This window comes from Bufo bufo, chromosome 2, assembly GCF_905171765.1.
Source record: "Bufo bufo chromosome 2, aBufBuf1.1, whole genome shotgun sequence".
Taxonomy (NCBI): Eukaryota; Metazoa; Chordata; class Amphibia; order Anura; family Bufonidae; genus Bufo; species Bufo bufo.
In genome coordinates, this window is record NC_053390.1 from 715,247,092 (window position 1) to 715,264,984 (window position 17,893).

Sequence of the window (17,893 nt, forward strand, 5' to 3'; positions counted from 1 at the left end):
ACCGTTCGGCCTATCATCCGCCCCATGGTGTTTCACAAAAATCCTGAAACCAGTAGTGGCAGCACTGAGGAGCAGGGGCGTACGGCTGATTATTTACTTAGACGATATTCTCGTCATAGCAGGCTCCAAAACTCTAGCTTATCGTCACATGGATTGGACGATCAATCTATTACAGAGTCTAGGCTTCTTGATCAATCAAGAGAAGTCAGTTCTTATTCCAGCGCAAGAGATGGAATTCCTAGGCTTCCTGGTAGACACCAACCAGGCTGTTCTCCGCCTACCCAGCGCAAAATTGGCTTTGATCCGCAAAGAGATCAGAGCGATACTACGCAAGGGTCACTTATCGTTACGCATCCTGGCACGTCTGGTAGGCCTGCTAGCGGCCTCCATTCAAGCCATCTTTCCGGCCCCTCTCCATTACAGAGCCCTCCAGAGACTGAAGATCCTCCATCTGCGGCAGGGTCTCCGATACGCGGACGTGATAATGCTCTCTACAGAGGCCAAGGTCGAACTGCAATGGTGGCTTCGACACGCCGTCGAATGGAATGGCAAAACGATTTTCAACTCCCGTCCGGACATCATCATAGAATCGGACGCGAGTCGCCGAGGCTGGGGAGCTCGCTTGGGAGAGACCTCGACGGGAGGCACCTGGTCCAGGGACGAAACCCTTTTACATATCAACGCGCTGGAACTTTCAGCGGCCTTATTTGCTGTACAGAGTTTCCTGACGGAAAGGTCCAATTGTTGCGTCTTATTACGCATGGACAATATTGCAGCGGTACAATACATCAACCGCTTGGGAGGCACCAGATCCAAAATTCTAGCAGATATTGCCTCAGAGATATGGCACTTCTGTCTGTCTCGCAACATCACCCTCATGGCGGAATACATTCCGGGCATTTCCAACTCTGTAGCAGACTGGAATTCCCGATACCTCATCGACTCCAGCGATTGGCGCTTGAACCGCCCAATATTCGTCAGGCTGAACTTACTTTGGGGTCCCCTGGGCATAGATCTGTTCGCTTCTCGCCTCAATCACCAACTACCCCGATTCTTCAGTTGGAGACCGGACCCAGGGTCAGCAGCGGTGGATGCGTTCCGACACTCCTGGACCGGGGAAACGCATTACGCGTTTCCCCCATTCTCCATGATCCCCAAGGTACTGCTGCAGATTGCGAACCAGAGGGCGACAGTCGTTTTGATCACCCCATGGTGGCCAGCGCAACCATGGTTCCCTCTCCTACTGGAACTAGCCTTGGATATCCCCAGGCTTCTGCCTTCGCTTCCACACATTCTCTCCCATCCGACCAAGGGCCGACATCCTCTGGTGGAGGAGGGCACTCTGATCCTCCTGGCGTGGTTGGTTTCGGGGTGCCAAGAGCACACGATGACCTTTCAAACTCGGCTAGAGAGCTCCTCGCCCTGGCCTGGTCCCCCGGGACTCGATCGGCTTATCGATCAGCCTGGAGGCTCTGGGTACGTTGGTGTGATCAACGGCAGGTTGATCCCATACATGCCCCTGTGACGGTCATGGTGAACTACTTGGCGGATTCTTTCGGATCCGGCAAATCGTATAGCTCGCTAAATATCTACAGGTCAGCCATATCAGCTTACCATTACCCGGTAGATTCTCTCCCAATCGGCAGACATCCGTTGGTTTGTACACTCTTACGAGGCATTAGATTCAAACGACCCCCTCGCCCTAAATACCAATCTACCTGGGATGTGTCCAAGGTTTTAGACATGTTCTCAACCTGGGAGGACAATGATACCTTACCCCTCAAATTATTGTCGTTTAAGCTAACAGTCCTCCTATGCCTAATATCCATCAAACGCGTCTCGGACGTTAGGGCATTGGACATTTCCAGACGCCAGTTCTCACCGCAGGGCGTGAAATTCACGGTGGTCCGTAGAACCAAGACAGGCCTACAGTCAGTGTTCTATCCCTATTTCCCTGCACACCCACGGCTCTGCGTGGTTAGATGCCTACAGGTCTACGAGACTCGCACTACGGAGCTACGACCACAAGGGCTGTCTCAACTTCTGATATCCTACATAAGACCACATCACCCGGTCACCCCCGCCACTCTGGCGCGGTGGGTTAGATCAGCCATGGCAATGGCGGGAATAGACATTACCCTGTTTGGGGCACACTCCTCCAGAGGTGCCATGGCTACTAAGGTGGTCATGACAGGGGGCTCTCTCACAGACCTTTTAATGGCGGCCGACTGGTCTTCCGAGACAGTCTTTCGCCTCTTCTATTTCAGACCGGAGGACCATGTATCCATGTCAGTCTTAGGATGATTACATTTATTTATTGCTATAACCTTGTTAAGGTACTAATGTGTTAAGCTTTGAACTTGCATAAGATATGAGCCTCCTGTCTGAAATATAATTTGAGATTTTCCTAGCTTGTGACGGAAAATATTGATTATATGAAGACAGGAGGCGAGTATCTTCCCTCCCTACCCAACCCTCTTCACGATTCTACATTTTTATTTCAGGTTATTGAACTGGTCACGACGGCGGCATGAAGACGACCTGTTGATCGAAGGATGCTTAACCTTCCGGACGACCAAATGGTCGAATTAGTTTTGTTGGTTGGTCCCTGTTGGGACCAGTTGCTGTCGACACAGCCATTTTCAGATACGGAGATGTTAGGCCGGCTGGCCGAAGAAGTTTATCAGTTAACGACAGAGTTCAGAGATAGACTGGGTTTCGATATCTGGGACTTACACGAAGAAAGAGGAATGATATGAGTGAGGGCAGCCCTTTTATAGAGTCCAAGATGGGAGTGGCTTCGACCTAGGGCTGCTGGGAAGTGTAGTCCCTACAGTTTTCTTTTCTTTTCTGTTGATTTACAAAAAAAAATTGAACAGTACTTTCTGCTGTGAGCTTTAATAAAGAAGGATTATTGCATAAGATACTCGCCTCCTGTCTTCATATAATCAATATTTTCCGTCACAAGCTAGGAAAATCTCAAATTGTTGCAAAGGAAAACTGGCTTATTTGTCCACAGCAACCAATCAGATTCCACCTTTTATTTTTCAGAGCTCTTTTTGAAAATGAAAAGTGGAATCTGATCGGTTGCTATGGACAACTAAGGCAGTTTTCCTTTACACCAATTCTGATAAATCTCACCCAGTGTTCAAAACTCTTCTCCTGCAAGCAGGAATAATAAAGGAATAGCACATCATAGTGTCACAGGAATAGAGGCTCCTGAATTGTTATTACATGAGGAACGCAAGTAATTACTAAAACAGACATGTCAGCAAACGTCTCAAGTCCTCTTTAAATTTGAATGTATAGAACTTCCAAGCCAACACCCAGCACCCCTGCCGATCAGCTGAAGGCGCACGCCGTCTCCTCTTCATTGTTTACCTGCTCGCTGTTGCATCCGCAGCGGTGAGCAGGTGTAATTTACACCTAAGCCGCCCCATTCATTTCAATGGGATGGCTCGTTCCTATATAGCGGCTTAGGTGTAATTACACCTCCACACCACTGCGGATGCAATGGCGAGCAGGTAAACAATAAAAAGGAGGCGGAGCTGGCACGGTGCCCAACTTCTCTTCAAACAGCAGATCGGCAGGAGCGCCGGGTGTCCGACCCCTGCCAATCCTCAGGATAGGTCATTAATAAAAATTACTTGGACAACCCCTTTAAGATGTGTCGGTAAACACAGATTTTAATATTACATTCAGCTATTAAATACTGTAATTATGATTTCACTGTCCTTACAAGGGGAGAGGGGAGAAAATGTTCACAGAGGATCATCGTTTAGTGTAAGGGGAGAAGCCGTGACCAGTCACACTGATGGGGTAGCATGGGGGAGCTGTGGCCCTGGTCTGACTTAAGTCTTTCCATGTATATCCAGAAAACCATCCACCCACTTAAATACAAATGGTAACAATTTGCAGGCAGCATGTTGTAGAGCAGGAGGAGCTGATCAAATGGATAGTTTTGTGGAGGAGGATTCAGTAAAACCTGTAATTTATTCATTTATGTCTCTGCTTTTCCTGACTTCATTTTATCTAAAGATTTTTGTTTAAAGTCTAGTAACTTTGTAATACGTATATTTTACGTATAAATGACCTGCATACATTCATGATTGTCTGACGCAAGCAGAGCATTGGATGCATAACAATGGATGAAACTAAAAGTTCAAGCTGTAGACAACCCCTAAACGTTACCTATACCTATGTCTACATTTAAGGGAACCTGTCACCGGGATTTTGGGTATAGCGCTGAGGACATGGGTTGCTAGATCGCCGCTAGCACATCCGCCCTACCCAGTCCCCAAAGCTCTGTGTGCTTTTATTGTGTAAAAAAAAAAAAAAACGATTTGATCCATATGCAAATTAACCTGAGATGAGTCCTGGGTATGATCTGCTGCCCAGGAACAATAATTCAGGTGTCTGTACTAATGACTGTTCCACCCAATGAAAGAGCGATGTGCGGCACCTTGAGATGGGCTGATCATTGGGCACAACAGTCATTCCTGATAATCGGGCCGTGTAAACCCAGCACAACTGGTAAGAGGGCGACAATACGAACTGAAGTACATGTACTACTCCCCTGGGTCACGGCATGGCTGTACAGGGAGAGATGGCAGAAACAGGTTATTTCTGTTGTCTCTCTTGCAGATCATCCTACCCAAATCCCTTTTCATCTGCACTCCCGACTTCAAAGTAGTACTATACACCCAAATCTTGCACCTAAAGCTTTGATCCTGGTAGTAAAAGAGGACCTGCCACTACGAAATGCAATTAAATCTCTATAGGCAGCAAGTTAGAGCAAGAGTGATTTTATTATATATTTTCTATTAGTGATTACCATGTGCGGTCAGCAAATTACGGAACGCACATGGGCTGGTATCAGTGTTTTTCCAATCCTCAATTTGCGGACTGCAAAACACATATGGTCGAGTGAATGGGCCCTTACACAGAGAATGCTATCAATCACTGATAACACCTTCCTATGTACAACTATCAGTGAATGACAGCTATGTCTGTATACACACTTACACAGAGAATGCCATCACTGATAACACCTCCCCTATGTACAAATAACAGTGACCCGCAAAACCATATATCAATCTGCTCAGCTCCTCCTGCTCTGTAACATGCGGCCTGCAGACTGCACTTTGTGGTGACAGCTCCTCTTTAAAAGCTGATCTGAATTTTAATCATACCAACGACTCTATCCCTTATACCCTAGTTGTGACAGCCAATGAAGGTCCTCTGAAACAGAGGACCCTTACGTATGCCCCAGTTACATTGTAAAACTGCAAAATTAAAAAAATTATAAATGTGAATGTTTCCAAGAGGTCTTTTATAACCTTGTAAGCAACATTTAACAAAAATACATACAAACCTGATCATCAAAAAGAACACAACTGAGCCTCTTAATCGGTTATTATTAAAAGTTAAGTCTTAAATGTTCATGCCCTGTGTGAGACTATTCAAAGTATAGCATCTCGGTATTGTACCTCAGCCCTATTCACTTGTTTGGGACTGAGCTGGGCCTAGGCTACATGACTGATGCACAGCGACGTCACTGAAGCTAAGAGGAGGCCTAAAGGGTCACCGAGCGCTGCAGCCTTTTGGAACAGCCGGTCCTAGGAGTCGGACCCGGCCTATCTCATAATGACAACCTATCCTGAGGACAGGTCATCAATAGTGTTGAGCGAACTTGTGTTTTAAGTTCGGTGTCTAAAGTTCGGGTTATCGAAGAATCGCGCTACCACGGACCATAACGGATTTTAGAATCCATAACGCGATTCTTCGATAACCCGAACTTTAGACGCCGAACTTAAAACACAAGTTCGCTCAACACTAGTCATCAATATTAAATTCCCGGACCATTTCCCCCACCCCTTGGCAACCTAGGTGCGGCTGAATTTTCGAAAACTTTAATTTAATGTGAATTATAAATTAAATATACAGCATTATTTTTAACATTTTGTACACTTCAGTCCTATTTTTGATTATTTTGGCAGCTCCATTAAAAAAATAAAAAATAAAAATACGCAAAACGATACAAGCGTCTGGTCAACTGGGTTAAGAAATGGTACAGTACCTGACTGCTGTCAATAGCTGGTTCTCCACGACCAACTTCTTCCAAAGAAGCCTGATAATTTTGCAGGAGTTCTTGGGAGAGAGGAGAAGCCAGAAAGCTCTTGGGTAATGAGGAGACACTGACTTCCCGCTTCGGGGGGCTTGATGAAGCAGCTTTATCTTTGTTAGTGTTCAGCTGTAGCGGTAGAAAGTTGAACGGCTTTCTGTTCTCAGAAAGCTGCCGCTTGTTGTTTGCTGCGGTCGCTCTACCCTGGGAATCACTGCCAATGCTCCTCTAAAAGGAAAACAATGAGAGCCATTTAGAAGAAGGTAATATTCCTAGGTAGAGGAAACAAAGGCTATGCAGGCAGGAAAACAAGCAGAGAGGTGTACGCAGAGAGTTTCACACACATATAAGAGCACCTGATCCAAGTCTCCAAAATTTATTTTCTGCTTCAGCCTCTCCAGTTCTGCCTGTTCTGGGACAGACATTTGTGACACATATCTGGTATGCGGGTAAGTATGCGGTGTTCTTGTCCTCCTACGACCAACTCCAGGAGAGGACCCGGGAGAGATATCGTTTGTAAGCCGAGACTCACAGTCCATGCTAAACTTTTTCTTGTTTTTTTCTGAGGATCTGTTTGCTTTCTTTTGTCCACTCCACTCCTGATCAGCAAATGGGAAAAGAATGTCAAGAGGATCAAAGTGACAACATACAATAAGGCAATAAAACACAGCAGAGCTAATAGCACTAAACAGATCTAAGACTCTCCTTCTATGAAGAAAAATCCCAAAATGTCCTTTCCAGACTTCATAAGAAAGGAAATGTATTAATACTGTCAAAGGGTGTCTCAATTTACAAGACAGTGGATACAACCGTGCAAAACGAACCTGTTCGGGGTCCAACTATTTCAGTCACTTGAAAAAAAATAAGTAGACCTCAATGTGGCACACATTTCTTAATGGGGCCAGGTTCACCTACCGGCCTCAACATTTTATCCAATAATATGCAGAGAAAATAGATTATCTGACATGGGTATGCTTCCTTAGTTCTTCGATATTAGCTCCTGTTGGTCCCTGTTAGACACATATTTCTAATATGCCCATTGATATGCAGTGACACACAGACGGCCCGGCACCTGCTTCCTATTTATGTCACTGCCACTTAGTCTTCTCAGTTTTTTTGTAAAAACACCAAAAGTTGGTTTTACCATTTCATGATCTTTGCCCATTGGCACTGCATGGGAGACCACGTAAACTGTGCATATCAGGGGCTGTGCATGCTTTTGCTGGGGCGTATGTCAGTACATACAATATCATAATAAAGCTTTTTATCAGCTTGCTTCCATTACTTTTATAAATTTACACATATATTTATGTACGGTGATGTCCCTGGTCTAGGAAGAGGCTTGAGCGCTCACTAAGCTGATGCAGGGGTCCTGGGAGTCTGACCCCACTAATCTGATATAATGACATATACTGAGACAGGTTAAGATTAGTAGGCTGCATGGTGGGTAAACATGACCTAAGATGTATAGTTAAGATACTAATGACCAATCCTCCAAATAGGTCATCTATATCAGATTAGAGGGGTCACCACCTACTGATCACCTCTTTCAGGCAGCAGTCAGTATCAGAAACAATGCAGCGCATGGAGCTGAGCTGAGGACGCCTGCACTGGAAACTACACAGTGAATAAGGCCGTCTGCCCAATGTATAGATTCCGGTGCCAGCAGCAGCCTGTGCCAGCTGATACGTGTTGTGTTGACTCCCATATTCTGATACTGATGACCTACCCCAAGCATAGATCATCAATATCAGAGTCCTAGAAAATCCCCTAAGGCCGACCTGCAGTCAAATGTATATGGGGAGAGCTCCTGACTGATAATGAATTTTAAAACCAGATCCTTTTGTGCTCCTGGGACTTAAGCCTCTACCAGAAGTGTCTGTCCGCAGCTTTCTCCTCTCTCCCCTTTGAAAACACAAACACTCGGCTCCTTCTATCAAAGTTCATCAAAACAGTGTTTTAGACTCAAAGTAACTGAAAACCTGTTTAAGGCTTCTTTCACACTGGCGTTTTGGTTTCCGTTTGTGAGATCCGTTCAGGGCTCTTATAAGCGGTCCAAAACGGAACAGTTTGCCCTAATGCATTCTGAATGGATAAGGATCCGCTCAGAATGCATCCGTTTGCCTCCGTTCCGTCTCCATTCCGCTCTGGAGGAGGACACCAAAACGCTGCTTGCAGCATTTTGGTGTCCATGTGACGAAACTGAGCCAAACGGATCCATTCCGTTCAGATAGTACCACCGTCTGCATCCGTTCAGAACGGATCCGTTTGTATTATTTGTAACATAACCAAGACGGATCCGTCTTGAGCACCATTGAAAGTCAATGGGAGACGGATCAGTTTTCTATTGTGCCAGAGAAAACGATCCGTCCCCATTGACTTACATTGTGTGTCAGGACGGATCCGTTTGGCTCAGTTTCGTTAGACGGACACCAAAACTCTGCAGGCAGTGTTTTGGTGTCCGCCTCCAGAGCAGAAAGGAGACTGAACGGAGGCAAACTGATGCATTCTGAGCGGATACTTTTCCATTCAGAATGCATTAGGGCAAAACTGATCCGTTTTGGACAGCTTGTGAGAGCCCTGAACGGATCTCACAAACGGAAACCAAAACGCCAGTGTGAAAGTAGACTAAGGCCTCTTTCACACTTGCGTTGTTGGGATCCGGCATGCACTTCCGTTGCCGGAGGTGCCCGCCGGATCCGGAAAAACGCAAGTGTACTGAAAGCATTTGAAGACGGAACCGTCTTCCAAATGCTTTCAGTGTTACTATGGCACCCAGGACGCTATTAAAGTCCTGGTTGCCATAGTAGGAGCGGTATACTTACAGTCCGTGCGGCTCCCCGGGCGCTCCAGAATGACGTCAGAGCGCCCCATGCGCATGGATGACGTGATCCATGCGATCACGTGATCCATGCGCTTGGGGCGCCCTGACGTCACTCTGGAGCGCCCGGGGAGCCGCACGGACGGTAAGTACACTGCTCCCCCGCTCCCCACTACACTTACCATGGCTGCCAGGACTTTAGCGTCCCGGCAGCCATGGTAACCACTCTGAAAAAGCTAAATGTCGGCTCCGGCAATGCGCCGAAACGACGTTTAGCTTAAGGCCGGATCCGGATCAATGCCTTCCAATGGGCATTAATTCCGGATCCGGCCTTGCGGCAAGTGTTCCGGATTTTTGGCAGGAGCAAAAAGCGCAGCATGCTGCGGTATTTTCTCCGGCCAAAAAATGTTCCGTTCCGGAACTGAAGACATCCTGATGCATCCTGAACGGATTTCTCTCCATTCTGAATGCATTAGGATAATCCTAATCAGGATTCTTCCGGCATAGAGCCCCGACGACGGAACTCTATGCCGGAAGACAATAACGCATGTGTGAAAGAGCCCTAAGGTGGGAAGGTGTCCAGTTTCAAAAGGAAAAGAGCCCTTTCGTTTCTCAGGAGAATTTCAGTCAATACACCACATCTCTCCTACACACAACTAGATAGAAGACAAATTACCATATTGTTCAGCCTGTCTTCAAGAGATTCGTGACTCCAGTTGGGCAGATCGTGCTCAGTAATGGCTTCTTCAGGTGGACCTCCTCCAGTAGCCATAATATTCTTTGTATGTGCTAAGAAGAACTACAAACCTAAAGCAAAACATAAAGCAAAGTGAACCCTGGCCCAGTCTACACACCGTCATCATGTCACCAATACATTCTGACGTCACCCGTCAGGGGCGCACGAAAACTGCAACCATAATTATGAAGGCAGTAAATGATGGCTTCAGACAAGTGCTTCCTACCATAGGCACCAGAAAAAGTGGTAATCTTTAGGGGGATGTACACTGCACCTGCTGCATATGACACCTATCCATGGGACCCCCACCGGTGTGGTACACCTGTTATATCTGCTCTGTGGAATAGCACAATCTGATATACTACTCCATATAGCAGCATTCACAGGATGGAGAATAGCATATGAGTACTTATCTGTTATGTCCATGAGAATAGCACCATTAATACAGTAAACCGGGGTCCAAACTATACACTTAAAGGGGCGTCTGTCAGCAGATTTGTACCTATGACACTGGCTGACCTGCTGCATGTGCGCTCGGCAGCTCAAGGCCCCATGCTCATATGTCCCTGCATTGCTGAGAAAAATGAATCTTTAATATATGCAAATGAGCTCTAGGAGCAATGGGGGCGTTGTCATTACACCCAGAGGCTCTGCTCTCTCTGCAACTGCTGCGGTCTCTGCACTTTGATTGAGAGGGCCAGGCGTGATCACATTTACACTGACTGGCCCTGTCAAAGTGCAGAGACCGCAGTAGTTGCAGAGAGAGCTGAGCCTCTAGGTGTAATGACAACGCCCCTGTTGCTCCTAGCGGCTCATTTGCATATATGAAAGCTTCATTTTTCTCAGCAATACGGACACATATGAACATGGGACCAACACAGATGCCTTCAGCTGCCGAGCGCACATGTAACAGGTCAGCCAGTGTGATAGGTACAAATATGCTGACAGATGCTCTATAACACAAGGTGTAAACAGGTATTTACTGGGTTTTTACTTGTAGCTCCCAGATCTACATAAATGTAAAATGAAAACCCAGTGCACTGGGCAACACAACAGATCTTAAAGACACAGGCCGAAGGCCTCCGTCAGATGAGCGGGTCCTGTGCAGGACTACCTCTGTGTGAGCGGGATCTCTTGTTATGGACACTGCTGGTTTTGCAGGAACGCACAGCATTAGGGCTCATTCACACGACCATATGAAGTCGTCCGCATGGTGCGGATCCATTCATTTCAAAGGGGCTGCAAAAGATGCGGACAGCACACTGTGTGTTGTCCGCATCTGTAGTTCCATTCCGCGGTCCCGCAAAAAATATAGAGCACGTCCTGATCCTATTCTTGCCTGCAATCGTGGACAAGAATAGGCATTTTGATGATGGGCCGTCCATTCTGTTCCGCAAACTGTGGTCGTGTGAATGTGCCCTTATGCTGATATATAATGCTGTGCGTCTCTGCACGACCTTACTCCTACAGAATTACACTGACAGCATCAGTACTATCCAGTAGATGCAAGGTCCTGCAGAGACACACAGCATTATAATTCATGTAAAAGCAGCAGCGTCCATAATGGAATATCACGAACACACATGGACCGCGCTTTCTGCACAGGACACACTGAGATTTATCAAAACTGGCTTAGTTGCTAATAGCAGCCAACCAGATTCCACTGCTTATTTTGCAGAGCTCCTTTGAAAAATGAAAGGAGGAATCTGATTGGTTGCTATGGGCAGGTAAGCCACAAGTTTTAATAAATCTCCCCATGTCCAGAGAAAGAAGGCCCGGCGTGCAGAATTTCAGCACCTGATCCCTTTGCTGACGGCGATTTATTCCCGTCTCCCCTCAACACAAGCATGCTCGGCTGAAGTGAGTGTGCATGTGTATGGGGGGGGGGGGTGAAGAATAGTAGTTGGCTGACTGAGTACGGCCTCATCACACACCGCAGAGATTTTTCTGTGACTGAAAATCAGTTCCACTCACCAAAATGGGGCCTGTAGAAATCACCGCCTGCCAAAACAACCCCAGTCAATAAGTGGAACCGATTCACAGCCTGTGAACGCACCCCGTGAGATATAGGAAGGGTCAGAATGAGACGTGGGGCACTGGCATCTCCCCTACTGCTGTCAGCTGTATACTCGCCCCACCATAACCCAATAAGTAAACTGTTACATTAGAAGTAGAACTGGCTTATTAGTTGTCCATATGGACCAATCAGATTCCACCTTTCATTTTACAAAGGAGATCTGAAAAGAGAAAGGTGGTATCTAATTGGTTGCTATGGGCAACAGAGCCCGTTTACACCAGTGGTAATAAATCTCCCCCAGTAAGTGGTGCTCTCAAGGAGGTAAGTACCAGCTTCAGACAACAGTCCCGAGATGTGGAACTTCCCTTAACCCTTTCGGGCCCCCGTCCTATATACACACACAGGTACACTCGCCCAACACAAGCAGCTGTGAGCCAGGTGAGGTGTTTACAGTCTCCACAGTAACCACCCCTCCCCCGCACACGTCCGGTACAATGCACGGCGCCCCTCACACACGGCACGACCACCACGGCCGCACTCACCCACCTGGCCGGCCGCCTCGGCAGCGACATGGACGAGCGGTACAGGAATTCACGGGGGGAGGGGCGGGGCCAAAGGCAGGGGGAGGAGCCCGCGCTGAACTCACACAAAACCCGCCTACGACCGGCGGCAAAGTCTGCAAACAGCGGGCACCTGCCGCGTGCGCCCGCGGGAATAACCCCCGCCGTGCCGGAGCAGGTTCGGAACCTGGCGGTGACTGTACGGAAGTGTCTCTTACCAGCTCATCGGCACCGTGTAAACAAGGGGCATAGCTGCAGGCCAGTCACTGCTGTATAGCTGTTACACCAGTTACCATTACCACACCAGTACACAGTGCTGCCTGTAGGGGGCGATCTGACGTCTAACCACCAACTGGACAGTGCAAGAGGCAGGGTGAGGGGCTTCTGTATCTTCTAGTGTGCTGAAGGCTTTATAATGGACAAAGGAGCCCCATATACTGGAGGAATACAGGGACAGTGGAGGAGATCCCACAACCTACTGACTGGAGGGTTTCCGCTCTACCGCCTTTGACCTATGGCAGGGGTCACTCCAGGTGTTCTGGTACTACAACTCCCAGAATGCTCCATTCACTTCTAAGGGAGTTAGAAGAACAGTCGAACATGTTTGCATGCTGGGAGTTGTAGTTTACCAGCAGCTGGAGTGATCCCATAGGACTGAATGGGGTCCCAGCACAGCGACTGCCACCCCTGAATTCAGGGTATGACCCCATTCATTTCTATGGGCTCACCACCACCCTGTGATGGCGGCCACGACCAGTGTCGCCCTACCGTTAGGGTACAGTCGTGAGGCTCTGAGTCTGCATTGGTATTGGCAGCACAGTATAGAAGCCACCATTAACAATGCAGACCTCGATCCTGTACAAGGAGGCTGCCAGCATGTCAGTGTTAGGGCTCATGCACACAAACGTATTTGCTTTCCGCTTCTGTTCTGGGTTTTTTAGCGAACCGTATGCGGAACCATTCATTTCAATGGGTCAGCATAAACAACGGAAGGTACACCGTGTGCATTCCATTTCCATTCCGCAAATAAGTAGTGCATGTCCTATTATTGTCCGCAAATAACGGTCCAAGGCCCCATTCAAGTCAATGGGTGCTCAAAAAATACGGAACATATCCGTAATTCATCCGTAGGATAATGCTGCACGGTGACGTGTGTCGCACCACAAGACAGGTCCAGCGACAAGGTGACAATTGCCGCGCAATGTACTTCAATGGTCTGCCATGTGACAGTCGCAAAAAAAAAAAATCCAACTTAAATGGATTTTTTGTGACTTGCATCACAGTCGTAGCGTGACACTATTGATATGTGATAGGTGTAATGTTAACACCAGTGGGGGAGGTAGTGACGCTGGTGGTCGGGCTCCATAGGAAACACGGTGCAGCAGCCTCCTGTCATTCACTACGCACACAAGCTCCGTCTCAGCCGATCGCCGCATGGGGGACCCGGAGCATTACTGGGAGTTGACGCTTCCGGTATTTAGGGCCCTCTGATGCCATGGTCTGAGGTTTGACCACAGGTTAAATGTCCAGGATCGTCATTACCGCCGATCGCGGACATTAGCCGCTGTTTCATACAGTTGCTATGGCGCCCGCTCTGCTGTAATAGTACATCACATGTCAGGCCACAGAGTTGGGGTACAACCACACAGCAGGATTGTGATGTGGCTGAACAGGCCGCAGCCGGCTGCTGATCACTAATGAAGCCTGCGCTGTTTAGTAGGTTCACACATCAGTTTAGCTGATCTAGGACATTACAGCCTGCGGAATTCACCACCGGTGAGCGCCAGAGTTGAGACGGACAAAACCCGCTGCAAGCACTGACATCACTATGTCTGCACAGTACATTAGACCCGCGACCCGACAGGAAGTGACGGCAGCCCTAACGGCACAGGTCTGGGCGGCAGAATTCGGTGTAGATGGCACATATAACCTATACTAGTTTCCTGCCAAAGAATACAATAAATGTATTGAGCCAGCGATGCTTGGTCCCACGTCACCCACACCCTGCCTACTTTTTGGAAAAGTGGCAAGCAGGGCACAGAATTTTGTGCAAGCGGGGAATGCACGAAACTTTGCCAGTTTTTGGTGCCAGTCTCTGGTGTACAGGGGTTAATGCCACCTACACTCAGTGCAGATATTTCTGGGAGGCTGGGGCTACATGGTGAAATCACAGGGTAGCAGAGCAGCCATAGAAATGGATGGGGTCATAGCCCGATGGTACAAGAAATCCCGCAGGGTTGGACTTCGCTTCTGTCACTGCCCTGCTACATACCTGGGCACAGAAATCTCTGTGTAGTCTGCACCTAAAATGCTGCAACAAAGGACTGGGCAGTTTTCTAAAACCCCATTCACATTAGGGCTACAACGATTAATCAACGTTATCGAATAATCGGCCGATTCGTTGCTATGCGGGCGGTCAGGCGTTATGCCTGCGGGTCCTTGAACTTTAAATCAGTGCATCTTTATTACCTTACAATGAAGCTCCAGTAACAGGCAGAGCGGGCGGCGGTGGAACGCAACTCACGTGATGCGCCATACAGTGGACAGAGCAGGCGCGTCACGTGAGTAAGTGACGTTACGCCGCCGCACGCTCCCCTTGTTACCGGAGCTTCATTGTAAGGTAATAAAGATGCGCTGATTTAAAGTAAAAGTTACTGTCGGTTAAAGGGATTCTGTCATCAGATTTTACCCCTATAACCTAAAGATATCCTCATGTCCGGACTAATAAGAAGAATCCTAAGCTGGCCTTATTAAACCTCACTGAGGCTCTATTTGTCCAAAAAACAGGTTTTTATAACCTGCCAATCACTTACTTAAGGTGCCCAAGGGGAGGTCCGTTAATACAGGGTGCCCGGCCGCTCCCCTCGCCGTCCGGTGCCCAGCGCCGCCTTCATCGCCGCCTTCCCTCTCTTCAGCGCCGCCTTCTACAGCTCAGCGCCGCCTCTGCAATCCTCCCATCCCTTTGCCAGATCCCGCGCCTGCGCACTAGGCTCGGCCTGATGCGCCCGTGCGGACTCCTGGCAGCGGCTTCATTGAGCGAAGTGCGCATGCGCCGGCCTGATGCGCACTTCGCTCAACCCTAATATGACCTGCAGATTGGTTGAGCTTAGTGCGCAGGCGTGTGATCTGGCAAAGGGACGGGAGGATTGCAGAGGCGGCGCTGAGCTGTAGAAGGCGGCGATGAAGACAGGGAAGGCGGCGATGAAGACGGAAGGCGGCGCTCGGCAGCGGACGGCGAGGGGTGCGGCCGGGCACCCTGTATTAACGGACCTCCCCTTGGGCACCTTAAGTAAGTGATTGGCAGGTTATAAAAACCTGTTTTTTGGACAAATAGAGCCTCAGTGAGGTTTAATAAGGCCAGCTTAGGATTCTTCTTATTAGTCCGGACATGAGGATATCTTTAGGTTATAGGGGTAAAATCTGATGACAGAATCCCTTTAAGGAATACTGCTGTGAGCGGCGGGATCTGTGGATGGCACTGCTATGGGGAGGGGATCTGTGGATGGCACTGCTATGGGGAGGGGGATCTGTGGATGGCACTGCTATGGGGAGGGGGATCTGTGGATGGCACTGCTATGGGGAGGGGGATCTGTGGATGGCACTGCTATGGGGAGGGGGATCTGTGGATGGCACTGCTATGGGGAGGGGGATCTGTGGATGGCACTGCTATGGGGAGGGGGATCTGTGGATGGCACTGCTATGGGGAGGGGGATCTGTGGATGGCACTGCTATGGGGAGGGGGATCTGTGGATGGCACTGCTATGGGGAGGGGGATCTGTGGATGGCACTGCTATGGGGAGGGGGATCTGTGGATGGCACTGCTATGGGGAGGGGGATCTGTGGATGGCACTGCTATGGGGAGGGGGATCTGTGGATGGCACTGCTATGGGGAGGGGGATCTGTGGATGGCACTGCTATGGGAAGGGGGATCTGTGGATGGCACTGCTATGGGGAGGGGGATCTGTGGATGGCACTGCTATGGGGAGGGGGATCTGTGGATGGCACTGCTATGGGGAGGGGGATCTGTGGATGGCACTGCTATGGGGAGGGGGATCTGTGGATGGCACTGCTATGGGGAGGGGGATCTGTGGATGGCACTGCTATGGGGAGGGGGATCTGTGGATGGCACTGCTATGGGGAGGGGGATCTGTGGATGGCACTGCTATGGGGAGGGGGATCTGTGGATGGCACTGCTATGGGGAGGGGGATCTGTGGATGGCACTGCTATGGGGAGGGGGATCTGTGGATGGCACTGCTATGGGGAGGGGGATCTGTGGATGGCACTGCTATGGGGAGGGGGATCTGTGGATGGCACTGCTATGGGGAGGGGGATCTGTGGATGGCACTGCTATGGGGAGGGGGATCTGTGGATGGCACTGCTATGGGGAGGGGGATCTGTGGATGGCACTGCTATGGGGAGGGGGATCTGTGGATGGCACTGCTATGGGGAGGGGGATCTGTGGATGGCACTGCTATGGGGAGGGGGATCTGTGGATGGCACTGCTATGGGGAGGGGGATCTGTGGATGACACATATAGCATAAGATGCTATATAGTGTCATCCACAGCCCCCCCCCCCCCCATAACAGCGCCATCCACAGATCCCCTCCATAACAGCGCCATCCACAATGTTTTAATATGGCCTTTGAACATAATTTTTCAAGTAAAATCATATAAACCCCTTTTTTTGTCATTTTGGTGTTTTTTCCCCGATTAATCGATGAAATTATCGACAACTAATCGATTATTCAAATAATCGTTAGCTGCAGCCCTAATTCACATGCTGCATGCCAAGTGCATGTTCACAAGGCTGAAGTCTGACAGTTTCCGATGCCAAATCCAGATTCAAAACTCACCAACAGTTTTTCCACTTTAATGTTAAAAAAAAAAACATATAGGGGATTTTCCGTTGAAAACTGCTTGAGAAGTGACGTTATTTCACGGAGGCGGATTTCATTGTGGATTTCTTACAAGTCAATGAGGAAGCTGGAAAACATCAAACAAGAAAGGGCCGCGTGCACACTATGCGGGTTTTGTTGCAGAAACGATCATCTAAATGGGGGCATAAGGGCTTGTTCACACGAACGTGTGCCCGTGCATTGCGGATTGCAATTTGCGGTCCACAGCACGGGCACCGTCCATGGGGCAGCCGCATGGGGATCGCAGAACCATTCACGCAATCTGTCCATTCTGCAAAAAGATAGAACATGCTCTATCTTTTTGCGGTGCGGAAGGACGGAACCTCAGAAAGCACTCCGTAGTGTTCCGTTCCGCATCTCCGGGTCGGCATTAGTGATGCGGAATTGCCACGGAACGGTGCCCGTGTATTGCGGATCCGCAAATGCGGTCCGTAATACGGCAACGGGCATCACACGTTCGTGTGAACGAGCCCTAAAGCACATGGATTTCTGCGAGCCTCCTTCAGGTGAATGGAACGGATTTTCAGTCGTAAAAATTTCTGCAGCAAAATCTGCACCGTGTGAAGGCAGCCTTAGGCCTCTTGTACACAACCGTATGGCTTAAGTATTCTGCGGTCCGCAAAAAATAGATCCGCAAAAAACACGGTTGACATCAGTGTGCATTCCGTTTTTTGCAGAACAAAACAGCTGGCCCCTAATAGAACAGTCCTATCCTTG

The 17,893-nt window shown here is 48.8% G+C and overlaps 1 protein-coding gene across 4 annotated transcripts in view; it reads right to left on the bottom strand.

The window, feature by feature from the left end:
• Positions 1-17,893, bottom strand: part of PCM1 (pericentriolar material 1) — a 171,152-nt gene that overhangs the window by 151,141 nt on the left and 2,118 nt on the right. For all 4 annotated transcript variants that reach the window (XM_040418773.1, XM_040418772.1, XM_040418775.1 and 1 more), the window contains exons 2-4: positions 9,622-9,752; positions 6,481-6,723; positions 6,080-6,352 (exon numbers count right to left, since the gene is read on the bottom strand). In XM_040418773.1, the coding sequence (XP_040274707.1) occupies positions 6,080-6,352; positions 6,481-6,723; positions 9,622-9,717 (612 nt within the window). In that variant the 5' untranslated portion in view covers positions 9,718-9,752. The remainder of the gene's footprint in view (positions 1-6,079; positions 6,353-6,480; positions 6,724-9,621; positions 9,753-17,893) is intronic.